Source organism: Ovis aries, chromosome 17 (genome assembly GCF_016772045.2).
Source record: "Ovis aries strain OAR_USU_Benz2616 breed Rambouillet chromosome 17, ARS-UI_Ramb_v3.0, whole genome shotgun sequence".
Taxonomy (NCBI): Eukaryota; Metazoa; Chordata; class Mammalia; order Artiodactyla; family Bovidae; genus Ovis; species Ovis aries.
Window position 1 is genome coordinate 17329113 of NC_056070.1, and position 15428 is coordinate 17344540.

Below are 15428 nucleotides of genomic sequence, written 5' to 3' on the forward strand. Positions count from 1 at the left end.
TACATTATCCCTCTCATCCCCAGTCCTCTGCCTTGGGCTTAGTTCAGACTATTGGAGATCTATTGGCTTCCCTTAATCCTAGCCTAGCCTGGCCTCCAATTCGTTCTCCATATTCTAGCCAGAAGAATCCTTTTCCATATGAGATAGATAAAGTTTCCTGCATGTCATGAAGGACCCTTCATGAGCAGGCCCCGCTGATCTCACTCTCCTCGACTTCCTTTCCGTCAGCTCACAGTGTCCTCAGAGGCGGCACGCTCCCTCACACACCCACGCCTTTGCAGTACTGCTCTTCCACAGTGAATGTTCTACTTCCTTCTGCTCCGCCCTCCCCATCGTATTAGAAGTCAGCATTGTCAGTATCTTTATGTAGTGCTTGTCTAATGGCTCTCAGTTTATGATTCTTCTGTCTTTCATGCTAGATTATGCGACCCAGAAGGGCAAGAACACGCTGCGTATTGCTCTCTGGAGCTTCAGGAGCTGACCTCGTATCTGTTGTTGCTTAGTCGCTATGTCATGTCCAACTCTTTGTGACCCCATGGACTGTAGCCCACCAGGGTCCTCTGTCCCTGGGATTTTCCTGGCAAGAATATTGGAGTGTTTTGTCATTTCCTCCTCCACGGGGCTCTTCTCAGCCCAGGGATTAAACCTGTGTCTCCTGCACTAGCAGGCAGATTCTTTACTGCTGAGAGACTAGGGAAGCCCAGCCTAGTATCTGGTTTAATATTAAATTAGTATAATGGTTCTTTATACTTTTATTTAAACAAGACCTAAGATCAGGAAGAATATTAACTTTATTATATAGATGGTAATTTGACTAACCAAAACATAAAATAAGTAGATTATGTTTATCCTGGCTTAGCAATGGCAGACACTATCCACTGAATAAAGTTGGGAAACCTTTTACTATAACTTTAGAACAAGCTATTCAGTTTTGCTTAACATAGATAGTATTTTCTGTGAGTAAAGTGTAAAAAAAGTTTGTTTTTAATTACTAAGATACGCTTATAAATAAAAATTAAATAAAATGAAAAATGTTAACAAATTTTATTATTTATCTCTAGTTGGAGAATCAAACAAGTATTAGATTTTTGTTTTTTGATGCTGTATGCCCAGCCCAAAGCTATGTATTATTTACAGGTAAGACCTTATTTAGATACATAATTGAAAGTGGAAGTATTATATCCTCCTTGTCTCCTTCAGTTACTTCCTTCCTCATTGTAGCCCTCCACTTGACTCTGCACTTAAAAAGTAGAAAATATCCATCATATTAAAACGCCAAAAGGAAGCTTAACATTGATTCTGTGTCAGTCTTCTTGCTGGGTCACTGTTAACAGAGGAAATTATAATTACATGAAGCAAACTGAAAAAAATTAGCAAAAAAATAAATTATATTACTTACATTTTTTCTACTCACAAGTATATTAGATTAAGTACACATATTTTGGGCACTTATGTTAGACATTATATATATATATATACATTTATCATTGCTATTCTGTGTTGCCCCATTTTATGAGTAACACAGCTCTACAGTGCCTTATGTGTTTGTGGAATAAATCAACTATATATAATTTGTGCCTCCTAAATTCCTGCATGGTGTTAAATAATAATACCACATTTCCCAACAGTAAGTATATACCACACATGAGAGGGTGCACAGTTGTGACAGGAGTTTGCAGAATATCACTGGAGAATAGAGAGGGAATTTGAAAAAGGCCTGAAGCCAGATCTTCTCTTTTTACTGTAAAAAATGAAAATCCCTTTCGATTCCTAGTTAGAGGCAATGTAACAGAGACATGTACTCATCCCCTTTTGGAAGAGCACGATTCTGTTTCGTGCCCTGGTGTTGTGCCTGAGGACTTGCGCATCTTCCCAAATCATCTAGGAACCGCTCTTTATAGATTCCACATAATACACATTAAACTTAAAAAGGAAATTCTAAGTTCCTTTCCACCCCACCCCCTCATGGAGATCTATTTCTAGGCTTACTGGCACCATACTTCTAACCAGCTAGGTGGAGCCGAGAGGGCCCCCTTCCTTTGTCACCTCTTTGCCAAACACAATATTTGGCACTCAGACATGGCACTTATCAACTAAGCATAAAGCCAGTTAGTCTTAACCAAGAAACTAAATAGTTGTCAGAGTGAGTTGGACACAACTGAAGCGACTTAGCAGCAGCAGCAGAGAGTGAAAATGAACCCAGATGAATAGACTCTTCTGAAGAGGATTTAGATCAAATGTTACTTAATAGTATTTAGGAAAGAAACTGATAATCTCTGGTCTCAGAATTAGAAAATGAAAATTGACTAACAGGAAATAACCTCAACATGAATTGAACAAAAAATCAATCTACCACATCATAAAAATGCTTTTTTTTTCAGTGTATTCTATTGTATTTTCAATTTTCAAGCTAATTTGTTCCAGGGAAGCATCAAAGGTACTAACGCCTGTTTGTTTTTTTTAAGCTGGAAGATGATATCTTAGCTAACAAGATGTACCTTACAAAAATCACAGATTTTGTACGTAGCATCACTTCAAATAATTGGCTTTATATTGAGTTTTCAGTTCTTGGATTTATAGGTAAGCAGTGGATCTATTTTTGTGGGGTCAATTTAGTACATAATAATTTAAAAGTTTTTAAGAACTTACCAAAGAGATTGTTACTCAATGGAAAGGAATGGCATAATTTCTATAAAGATACTATTAGTCTAGCAGAAAAATTAGATCAAGGATCTGAATTTCAGAAAATGTGTTTTAAACCAATTTTTTTTGTAGATAAACAGTATAAATAAGCAGATTGACATATATTCACATGTTATAAAAACATAAGGCAGCTACTACTTATTAACACTAGCTCTGAGTGTGACAAATATTAGCACAGTGACTAAGATGTACTTCTATTTTACACAGAAAAATACTGAAACTCAAAAAATTAAAGTTATAGAGGAAGGAATTTTAACAGGACTATTGTACTCTGAAGTCCTTTCAATTTCTAGTATGCTGAAGCTAACATGCTTAAAAAATGTAAAAACACATGAATTGTACCCAGCACAGAAAAGTTCCTAAAATTGTGCCCATGATGTATTATTTTTATCCTTCTTTTATAGACTTTCCTTTTGCTTCCTTCCATTTTTTTCCTTCCATCCTTCTATCCCGTTTTCTTGTATTTAACCCTCACTGCGGGAGGCCAAGTTACCTAAATCGCTTCATATTGCATTTCATCTTTGTTTACAAGCAGGAGCCCTTTTTTATTCTTCTGTTTAAAGCCCACCCCCCTACTTCTACCCACTCTCATGATAGGTTTGCCCTCAATATATTTCATCGATAATATACATATAAATACCAGATACCATGCAAAAGATTTGGTGTTCATTGTGTTTGTACTTATTTAAAATTTACGTAAATGGTGATTTGATAAACATATTTCCGTTCCTTATGTTTTTGTCCACAAAACTAGATTTTATAGCTATCTATATGTTGCTTTATGTTCATTTTCCTTACTATTGGATAAGTGCTACGTAATAATCTATTTGACTTGTCCATTCCCAGAGTGGTGGACCTTGACTGCTTCTAGCTGTCTGCTGCCACAAAGAAATGGAGTGATATATATGTGTCCTGGGATGGGATCACTGGGGTAAACATAGCCAGGTCTCACAAGTACTGCCAGATTGCTTAGCAGGTTGACTCTGTAGTATAGACTCTTACATGCAGTGCATCTGAGTTCCTGCTTCCCATATACTTGATAACATTTGATTTTATCTATTAAAATCTTTTGTTTGCCGTGGGGAGGAGAATAAAGCATTTCTCTGATTGCTAGTAAAATCCATCTATTCTTCTATATCTACCGCTTCATATACTGACCACTTCCCCCCCCCCCCCAAATTTTCTGTAAAGTGGTGTGGAATCCAATTTTAAAACTCTGAAAGTTTTTTGTTTTTTTTCCTCAGCTTTGGTTACAATAAAGAGAAAAATTGTAGGTGACAGTGATACCCACTGAAAGCTTGGAGAGATAATTTTGTTGGTTTATTACTTTGAGAATTTTAAGTTCTTTTTGCTTTTCTCAGAAAAGCCAGGTAGTAGAAGGATAGAGAGTATTCACAAGAGCACATTGAGCAAGAAACAGTGTATATATGATAGTGAATTCTTATTTAAGCTTAAATCTATAAAGACTTCATTTTCTTTGTTATCATAATAACAATTCTGTTTTTCAGTATTTTCTAAAAATGTGAGCTTACTAAATAGAATTTTCAGAATGCTGGCAATAGATAAAGAAAACAGATATTAAATCAACTATTTCTATCATTAAATCACTTGTTTTGGTTACTATATACATAGGTGCCTAAAATCCGAATACAACATATACTTGATCAAGTGACCCATACAGACTCAAGTCTTAGTGAAAAATGAAATGCGTACATCCTACTATCATATTGATTAGGTGGTTAGATGTGTTTTACACTGTTTAAGGTGAAAATTTACCTGAATCTTATACCTTCAGCTTTATTTTCAAGTTAAAGATGCAATATGTTAGAAGTAAAATGTAATGAATCATACTTTCGTTCAGTTCAGTTCAGTTACTCAGTTGTGTCCGACTCTTTGAATCGGATCCATGAATCGCAGCACACCAGGCCTCCCTGTCCATCACCAACTCCCGGAGTTCACAGATTCATGTTCATCGAGTCGGTGATGCCATCCACCCATCTCATCCTCTGTCGTCCCCTTCTCCTCCTGCCCCCAATCCCTCCCAGCATCAGAGTCTTTTCCAATGAGTCAACTCTTCTCATGAGGTGGCCAAAATATTGGAGTTTCAGCTTTAGCATCATTCCTTCCAAAGAAATCCCAGGACTGATCTCCCTCAGAATGGACTGGTTGGATCTCCTTTCAGTCCAAGGGACCCTCAAGAGTCTTCTCCACCACAGTTCAAACGCATCAATTCTTCGGCGCTCAGCCTTCTTCACAGTCCAACTCTCACATCCATACATGACCACGGGAAAAACCATAGCCTCGACTAGACGGACCTTAGTCAGCAAAGTAATGTCTCTGCTTTTGAGTATGCTATCTAGGTTGGTCATAACTTTTCTTCCAAGGAGTGAGCGTCTTTTAATTTCATGGCTGCAATCACCATCTGCAGTGATTTTGGAGCCCCAAAAAATAAAGTCTGCCACTGTTTCCACTGTTTCTCCATCTATTTTCCATGAAGTGATGGGACCAGATGCCATGATCTTAGTTTTCTGAACGTTGAGCTTTAAGCCAACTTTTTCATTCTCCTCTTTCACTTTCATCAAGAGGCTTTTTAGTTCCTCTTCCCTTTCTGCCATAAGGGTGGTGTCATCTGCATATCTGAGGTTATTGATATTTCTCCCTGCAGTCTTGATTCCAGCTTATGTTTCTTCCAGTCCAGCGTTTCTCATGGATGTACCGTGCATAGAAGTTAAAAAGCAGGGTGACAATATACAGCCTTGACGTACTCCTTTTCTTATTTGGAACCAGTCTGTTGTTCCATGTCCAGTTCTAACTGCTGCTTCCTGACCTGCATACAGATTTCTCAAGAGGCAGGTCAGGTGGTCTGTATTCCCATCTCTTTCAGAATTTTCCACAGTTTATTGTGATCCACACAGTCAAAGGCTTTGGCATAGTCAATAAAGCAGAAATAGATGTTTTTCTGGAACTCTCTTGCTTTTTCCATGATCCAGCAGATGTTGGCAATTTGATCTCTGGTTCCTCTGCCTTTTCTAAAACCAGCTGAACATCAGGAAGTTCACGGTTCACGTTTTGCTGAAGCCTGGCTTGGAGGATTTTGAGCGTTACTTTACTAGCATACAGTAAATCTTTAAGAATCATAAATACAAAAGAAAATAACATTCTTATTATCTAGTGCATAGATTTTTTAACTGGATATTTGTATATATTTTAAAAAAGAATCAGTGTAATCATATACCCGTTCAAATATTGAAATAATACTCTATTTTATTCAAAATTAAGCACTACAAGTAAAAAATGTAGTATCTTGATAAAGTTCTATGTAAATAAGCTTAAAAATCTTCAGTTCAGTTCAGTTCAGTTGCTCAGTCATGTCCGACTCTTTGAATCGGATCCATGAATCGCAGCACACCAGGCCTCCCTGTCCATCACCAACTCCTGGAGTTCACTCAGACTCATGTCCATCGAGTCAGTGATGCCATCCAGCCATCTCATCCTCGGTCGTCTCCCTCTCCTCCTGCCCCTAATCCCTCCCAGCATCAGAGTCTTTTCCAATGAGTCAGCTCTTCACATGATGTGGCCAAAGTACTGGAGTTTCAGCTTTAGCATCATTCCTTCCAAAGAAATCCCAGGACTGATCTCTTTCAGACAAATCATAGTTTCTGAAATACTAAGTGAAAGGTTACAGGTCCTAAAGTTACCATTTTATTCATATATCTTGCACGTGGTTTAAACAGTTGATCCTCCTTAGTTATCAAAGTTAATTTCCTGAGAGTATTCACAATTCTAAACTTGCTTCTCGGAGAAGGCAATGGCACCCAACTCCAGTACTCTTGCCTGGAAAATCCCATGGGTGGAGGAGCCTGGTGGGCTGCAGTCCATGGGGTCGCTGAGAGTCGGACACGACAGGGCAATTTCACTTTCACGTTTCACTTTCCTGCATTAGAGAAGGAAATGGCAACCCACTCCAGTATTCTTGCCTGGAGAATCCCAGGGACAGGGGAGCCTGGCGGGCTGCCATCTATGGGGTCGCACAGAATCAGACATGACTGAAGTGACTTAGCAGCAGCAGCAAACTTGCTTCTTACTTGTCCCACCAAAAGTGGTAATTCTTAATACTGAAGCAGATATATGATTTTGCTCCATCATCCTCCAGCTTCATTAATGCTTTAAGCTTTGCAAGGAATAGATATATTTAATTTTTAATATTTTTGTACTCTTTCCTATGTTAATGGAATGAATAACTATATATAAGGTTATGTTTTGATATGTGGTATAAACACTGAAGAGTTATTGGGCTTTGTTTATTTTTTCTCCCTAGGAAAGCTATTTAAATCTGAAGATTTAACTGACTTTGTACGCTTTTTTTTAATGTTCTACAAAGATAAACCTGTAGATTTGCTCTTGGGGGACATTTTTCTGGTAAAGATGTGTACCCCAGGAGAAGCTCTTGTGAGTATTTCTTTACTCTGTATTTTTATATCTCTGATGTAATTACCTAAATTTTGTTTATAAATTTTAGTGTATAGATTTTTTTAACTGGATATTTATATATATTTTAAAAAAGAATCGATGTAATCATATACCTGTTACAAATATTATTTCAAAGTATATCACCTAAGTATAAAAGATAAGACTACAAAATTGTTAGAAGAAAACATGGGAAAAAAATGTTTAGGACCCAGGATTAGGTGAAGAATTCTTAGACATGACAGAACGCTTGATCCATTTTTACATGTTGGTAAATTGGACTTCATTAAATTAAAACCTTTTGTGTTGCAAAATTTACTGTTAAGAGAAGGCACCACAAGATAGGACAAGATATTTGTAAATTCCATGTCCAACAAAGACTTGTATTCAGAATATATACAGAATCCAGTTGAAAAATAGGCATAAGACTTGAATGGACTCTTATCAAGGTATTTTCTCCCTTACTGCAGTAAGCAATGAACTCAGCTTTGCTTCATCAAGTTATTTGAGTGGTTATTTTGGGCCAGCAAGAATTTGATAATACCATCCTACTGAAACTTTTATTAATAGAGTAAAGGTATTACTATATTTCTCATATTTTAAGTCCTCAACTAACTTTATCTGAAGTTTAGTTTCAAATTAACTGTACATTATTTAATGACTACGTTTTAAAAACAATTTTTAATACAGTATTTTCCTACATGTTAACATCAGTATAAATGAATTTAAATAAGCCTGCTATTTAACATTATTATGCACATAAATTTGAGATGTATTTTAATGAATTTTATATGTATACATTACATAAATAATGATAGCTATCATAATTTTTAAACTATTTTATTGATGTATAGTTGATTTACAATGCTGTATTAATTTCTACTGTACAGCAGAATGATTCAGTTATACATATACACATATCTATATATACACACACATTCTTTTTCATATTCTTCTTTCATTACGGTTTCTTAAAGGATGTTGAATATAGTTCCCTGTACTATATACAGTGGGACCTTGTTGTTTATCCATTAAATATATAATAGTTTGCATCGGCTAACCCCAAACTCCCATTCCCTCCCTTCCCCACCCCTTCTCCCTCTTGGCAACCACAAGTCTGTGATCCATGTCAATGGAGTTTGTTTCTGTTTTGTAGATAAGTTCATTTGTGTCATATTTTAAATTCCAGATATAAGTGATAGCATATGATGTTTTTCTTTCTCTGTCTGACTTTCTTCCTTCGTATGATAATCTCTAGGTCCATCCATGTTGTTGCAAATGGCATTATTTCATTTTTTATGCCTGAGTAATATTCCATTGTATATATGTACCACATCTTCTCGAATGCTTGTTTTAAATAGGGGTGATACAATTTGTATGGAAATACAAAAAGCCTCGAATAGCCAAAGCAATCCTGAGAAAGAAGAATGGAACTGGAGGAATCAACCTGCCTGAATCCAGGCTCTACTACAAAGCCACAGTCATCAAGACAGTATGGTACTGGCACAAAGACAGAAATATAGATCAATGGAACAAAATAGAAAGCCCAGAGATAAATCCACACACCTATGGACACCTTATCTTTGACAAAGGAGGCAAGAATATACAATGGAGTAAAGACAATCTCTTTAACAAGTGGTGCTGGGAAAACTGGTCAACCACTTGTAAAAGAATGAAACTAGAACATTTTCTAACACCCTACACAAAAATAAACTCAAAATGGATTAAAGACCTAAACGTAAGACCAGAAACTATAAAACTCCTAGAGGAGAACATAGGCAAAACACTCTCCAACATACATCGCAGCAGGATCCTCTATGATCCACCTCCCAGAATATTGGAAATAAAAGCAAAAATAAACAAATGGGACCTAATTAAACTTAAACGCTTCTGCACAACAAAGGAAACTATAAGCAAGGTGAAAAGACAGCCTTCTGAATGGGAGAAAATGATAGCAAATGAAGCAACTGACAAACAACTAATCTCAAAAATATACAAGCAACTTATGCAGCTCAATTCCAGAAAAATAAACGACCCAATCAAAAAATGGGCCAAAGAACTAAACAGACATTTCTCCAAAGAAGACATACAGATGGCTAACAAACACATGAAAAGATGCTCAACATCACTCATTATCAGAGAAATGCAAATCAAAACCACAATGAGGTACTATTTCACGCCAGTCAGAATGGCTTTGATCCAAAAGTCTACAAGCAATAAATGCTGGAGAGGGTGTGGAGAAAAGGGAACCCTCTTACACTGTTGGTGGGAATGCAAACTAGTACAGCCACTATGGAGAACAGTGTGGAGATTCCTTAAAAAATTGCAAATAGAACTGCCATATGACCCAGCAACCCCACTGCTGGGCATACACACCAAGGAAACCAGAATTGTAAGAGACACATGTACCCCAATGTTCATCACAGCACTGTTTATAATAGCCAGGACATGGAAGCAACCTAGATGTCCATCAGCAGATGAATGGATAAGGAAGCTGTGGTACATATACACAATGGAGCATTACTCAGCCGTTAAAAAGAATACATTTGAATCAGTTCTAATGAGGTGGATGAAACTGGAGCCGATTATACAGAGTGAAGTAAGCCAGAAAGAAAAACACCAATACAGTATACTAACACATATATGTGGAATTTAGAAAGATGGCAATGATGACCCTGTATGCGAGACAGCAAAAGAGACACAGATGTATAGAACAGTCTTTTGGACTCTGTGGGAGAGGGCGAGGGTGGGATGATTTGGGAGAATGGCATTGAAACATGTATAATATCATATATGAAGCGAGTCGCCAGCCTAGGTTCAATGCATGATACTGGATGCTTGGGGCTGGTGCACTGGGATGACCCAGAGGGATGGGATGGGGAGGAAGGAGGGAGGGGGGTTCAGGATGGGGAACACGTGTGTACCTGTGGTGGATACATGTTGATGTATGGCAAAACCAATACAATATTGTATCCAATTAAAATAAATTTATATTTAAAAAAATAAATAGGGGTGATAATGTCGCAGGCCATCTTTCTTATTTTTATTTTTGAGTAGATTATCCAAATCTTTTTCCATGAAGTATAATACTGTTTTTTTTTTAATCATATACTTTTTAAGGAGAAATTGAAGAGGGAGTAATTTAGTTTTGAAATTAATAAATGGGGAGTGAATAATGTAGACCAAGAGAAATGGATAGATGGGAAAATATTGGAAAGTTTATATTACTGGAATAAAGAGAGAGGAGAGGAAAATTACAGTTTGCACAACAGAAGCCTGACTTTCTGAGCTTTCCAGGTGACTCAGTGGTAAAGAATCTGCCTATAACGTACGTAGGCGGTGCACAGGAGACTTTGGTTCCATGCCTGGGTTGGGGAGATCCCCTGGAGTAGGAAATGGCAATCCACTCCACCTGGAAAATTTTTCTTACCTGGAAAATTTCATGGACAGAGGAGCCTGGAAGGCTATAGTCTGTGGGACCACAAAGAGCTGCACAAGACTGAGCAAGCAAGCCTGATTTTCTAGTGAACTAATAGAGTTCATGAAAGAAAATACATGCTTTTGTATCTTGATTTCTTTGTTCCATTATTCTTACAAAGAAAAAGCTAAGAATTTAAATGTTTTATTTAAATTTTAAAATAGTAATATAGAATCCAGGCAAAAACTAACAAAAGGTTCTGCCGCCAGTAAATGCAATAAAAATGAGTATTTGGGTTTTTACACAAGATCGTTGTTTCTCTTACAGGAAAAATGTATAGAACGAAATAAGCATATTCGTATTCGCTATAAACCTTCTCTTTTCCAGCATGTGGGTATACAGTCATCATACCCTGGAAGAGAACAGTATTTCAAAGTAAGTGTTTTGAAATGTAGTTGTATAATACACAAGGTTTCGTGAACTTGTAAAATATTATTTAGAAAAGGAATGATGAGAATATGAGGGGCTATCAAAATTGTCTAAACACAATTCATCTCATGACAGAACTATTGTTATGAAGAACAGTCAGCTTTACAAGATCCAGGTTATCTATCATGGTTAGAAAAATCCAGCCTATGTAAACTTCTATGCCTTACTCTTGTCAGCTGTATAATTTAAATAATGAAACTAAAAAGGTGTTTTGAAAATTATAGTAAAATTCAGTATTTTAGTTTAATATTCAAAATTATAAAAGAATATTTCAAAAATAAAATGCCTCTATTATTGAATTTAAATGTAGCAGCATTCTTTTTCAGATCACTGTTTACCAAATGAACAAAACTTTAGCATTATTTGATTTTTAATCATTCCTATGTTTTTCATCAATTGACTTAGCATCTTGGTGGGGTAGAAAGAGCAAAGACTTCAGAGTCAAAACAATAAATTTTTAGTTGTGATGACCTGTGTATATGAAACTGAGCAAGGCCTACCACTCTTCTGAGCTTTCTTTGTCTAGAAAATGAGGTTGAAATGAACAAGCCTTAAGATTTCTTTCACCTCGGCAGTGCTGTTGGCATTGCTATCCTTAGCTTCTTCACACAGCAAAGCTAATGATTGCTTTAATACTCTCCGTGGAAATGAGACAAATGCGCATGTATACCCTCTCATCATTTCATTCATTGTTTGCCTGCCCTCTTTCCACCTTTTCTATTCTGTCTGTTTATTGTACTGCACCCTTTGAAACAGTGCCTTAGAGTGTGAACTCAGTATACATTAGCTGTTAGCCATCAGGCAAGGTGGAATTCAAGATTTAAAGTGTTTGGTAAACAAGTGTCTGGAATAGTGAAAACTTTTATGAATCTTTATCCGTAAAGTAATATCATCAAAATACATAAAACATAGTCACAGGTGGTGCAGACAGAAATTAGTGTATGCCTTTTTACCTGTTGATGCTATTATAAAGGGATTCTTTTTTCCTTTATATGTCTATTTTATAAGATAAGATGTTTTAACTTATCTTTGTAAATTCGTGACAGATTAAGGAGAATGTACATCTAATCACTCATATTTTGATGTTATAATCTTAACTTTTTTTATTCTTCATACCGCATAAAACAGAAAGAAGTAACAATTTAATGATGTGTAAAATATGATTATATTAAATTATTTTAAAAATTTCCAACAGGATATCTATTATTAGGAATTTCAAAATTTAACACCTTCTTTAAAAAGGATCAGAATCATTCTTTGGAAAAAATGGCATAACAAGGATTAGACTATTTCTCAACTTTCTTCATAGTGGGTAAAAGATTACATCACATTACAGAAAGTTAAACCATCAATAATAAGGGTAAGTATAAAAATTGATATAAATATATAGAAAATTGTCAGGTGTTATCAATGTGTTATTTTATATCCTTATGTTTGGAATGTTTTTAAATTTTATGCATGTAACTTTCTAACACTAATATTTTGTTTCAGAAGGATCAATTTCCTTTTCCCTTTTTATCATGTACTGTAAAAGGGAATATAATATCATGTACTGTAAAAGAGGAATTTCCTTTTCCCTTTTTATCAGGTACTGTGGATGTACAATGAATTTGGAGACAGTAGATCTGAGTTTGAAGCCACATTCTTATCAATAGATGCACCAATATGGATAAATCACTAAAATACTATGCTAACTGAAAAAAGCAAGGCAGGTGCAAAAGACTACATGTTGTAGGATTCTATTTATATAAAATTCTAAAGTAAGCAAGCCCTGCTATCTCATTATGATTTTAATTTATGTATCTTTAATAACCAGTGATGTTGAGCATCTTTTCATGTGCTTTATGTGATTTTATATATTTATATACATATATATGTATATATACGTATATTTATATATATGCTGCTGCTGCTGCTAAGTTGCCTCAGTCGTGTCCGACTCTTGCGACCCCATAGACGGCAGCCCACCAGGCTCCCCCGTCCCTGGGATTCTCTAGGCAAGAACACTGGAGTGGGTTGCCATTTCCTTCTCCAATGCATGAAAGTGAAAAGTGAAAGTGAAGTCGCTCAGTCATGTCCGACTCTTCGCGACCCCATGGACTGCAGCCCACCAGGCTCCTGAGTCCATGGGATTTTCCAGGCAAGAGTACTGGAGTGGGATGCCATTGCCTTCTCCAATTTATATATATAAATATATAAAAAATAATAAATATATAATATATAAATATATTTATTTATATATAATATATAAATATTTTATATAAATAATAAATATATAATATTATATATACATGTATATGTATACACAAATATATGTACATATATATACATATATACTTAGGATATATCCTAAGTATATTTCATTATATGTATTTTTATGAAAAATCTATTCAAATATTTGCCCATGTAAAAAATTTGGTTGTTTGCCTTTTTAGTCTTGAATTGTAATAATTCTCTTTATAGTCTGACCACAAGTCTCAGCTTTGCCTTGCTCTTTCATTTTCTTAACAGCATCTTTCAGTGAACAAAATTTCAAGTAACATTTTTTTAAACTTTTTATATTATATTATGGTATAGCCAATTCACAATGATGTGATAGTTTCAGGTGAACAGTGAAGGGACTCAGCCACAAGTATACATGTATCCACTCTCCCACTAACTCCTCTTCCATCCAGGCTGCCACATAACATTGAGTTCCCTGTGCTCCATGTATACAGTAGGTCTCAAGGAATAATTTTAATTTTGATAGAATTCTCTCCATTCCAACCTTTACTCTCTCAGTATAGTTGTATAATTCATTAGCTCAGTATTCAGTGATTTTATAACTATAAAGATATGTATGTTATTTACACTAAAATTACATTGTGTAATCTTTCTACTCATCCTTTATACACAACATTTTTTCTTTGGGGTTTTAAGTTTGCTTTACTTCAGTGTACGTATAAACCTCAGATTCTCTGTGAATTACCTAAATCTTTTTTTTAATATGTTTGAACTTAAAAAAAAATCATGACTGAGTGTTGAATATTGCCAAATGCTTTTCTGCATTTATATCGCTTTCACTTGACAGATTTTCTCTCCTGGGGCCTTCTGACCGGCTCTGGCAGTTATCTCAGGATCCTCCTGTTTGTCTCTTGAGTTGATTCCCCTATTTTCTGGATTCTGATCCACATCAGTCTTCATTTAGTTATTTGCTTTTGTGAAGCATACCCACCAGTAATTTCTTGAAAAAGATTGTGTGAGATGTAAAGTCTTGGAGAAATAACACATCTTAAAATGACTTCAGTCTGTTAAATGTTAAATTAGCTGGGCAAACAATTCTGAGTTGGAAATGATTCCCCCCATTTTTTAAGGTGTTCAAGGGTATAGCTGTTGAAAAGTGGTTAAAGCCATTTTAATTTCTGTTTCTTTATATAAGGTCAATTTCCCCATCTCCAAACCTTTAAAAATGTTCTTGTATTTAAATCTGGTGGGGCTTTTTAATCTGAAAACTCAGGCTTTGATTCTTGGAAAATATTCACAGATTACTCTGTTTATGAATTTTCCCCTTTCCATGATCTTTTTAAGGAATGCGTTTCCTATTTTCTCTGTATTTGCATTAATTTCTGGGAATGTTTCTAAATTTTATCCTTCATTCTTTGTATTAGAGCTTCTTTTATTTTTTTGCAGGGGAGGGCAGTTTTAATTGGCTGGTTGATTTGGTTGGTTTTTTTGTTTGTTTTGCTAATATACTTTTACTGTCTAAGATCCCCTTTCATTCTCCTAATGTCACTTCCTCTTTTTATAACATTTGGTTGTTATTTTGTGATTGAAATTTTAGTAGTTCCACTTAACCTTCTGAGGGCTTCCCTGGTGACCCAGGTGGTAAAGAATCTGCCTGCAGTTCAGGAGACTGGGATTCAATCCCTGTGTCAGAAAGATCCACCTGGAGAAGGGAATGGCAACCCACATCAGTATTCTTGCCTGGAGAATTCCACAGACAGAGGAGCCTGGCAGGCTTGAGGCTTGCCTAGTGGTTCAGACAGCAGGCTTGAGGCTTCCCTAGTGGTTCAGACAGTAAAGAACCTTCCTGCAATGCTGGAGACCCAGGTTTGATCCCTGGGTCAGAAAGATCCCGTGGAGAAGGGAATGGCAACCCACTCTAGTGTTCCTTCCTGGAGAGGTCCATGGGCTGCAAAGAGTTGGACACCACTGAGCGACTATCAACTCTCTGAGAATTTTAATAGTTTTAAAAAGATTTCTTTTAAAATCTTTTTTTTATAAAATCTTTTTTTTTTTGTATAAAATCTTTTTGTACTTCCTGTATAGTTTCTCTTTCCTCCAGTTTTTTTTAAAAGTGAGTCCCTGTTTT

The 15428-nt window shown here is 35.9% G+C and overlaps 1 protein-coding gene across 1 annotated transcript in view; it reads left to right on the forward strand.

Annotated features, from left to right (window-relative positions):
- Positions 1 to 12431, forward strand: part of MGAT4D (MGAT4 family member D) — a 46721-nt gene extending 34290 nt beyond the window's left edge. Inside the window, exons 7-11 of the mRNA XM_027956960.3 lie at positions 1062 to 1137; positions 2466 to 2580; positions 7022 to 7152; positions 10916 to 11023; positions 12273 to 12431. Coding sequence (XP_027812761.3) covers positions 1062 to 1137; positions 2466 to 2580; positions 7022 to 7152; positions 10916 to 11023; positions 12273 to 12287 — 445 coding nt within the window. The 3' untranslated portion in view covers positions 12288 to 12431. The remainder of the gene's footprint in view (positions 1 to 1061; positions 1138 to 2465; positions 2581 to 7021; positions 7153 to 10915; positions 11024 to 12272) is intronic.
- The last annotated feature ends 2997 nt before the right edge of the window (positions 12432 to 15428 follow it).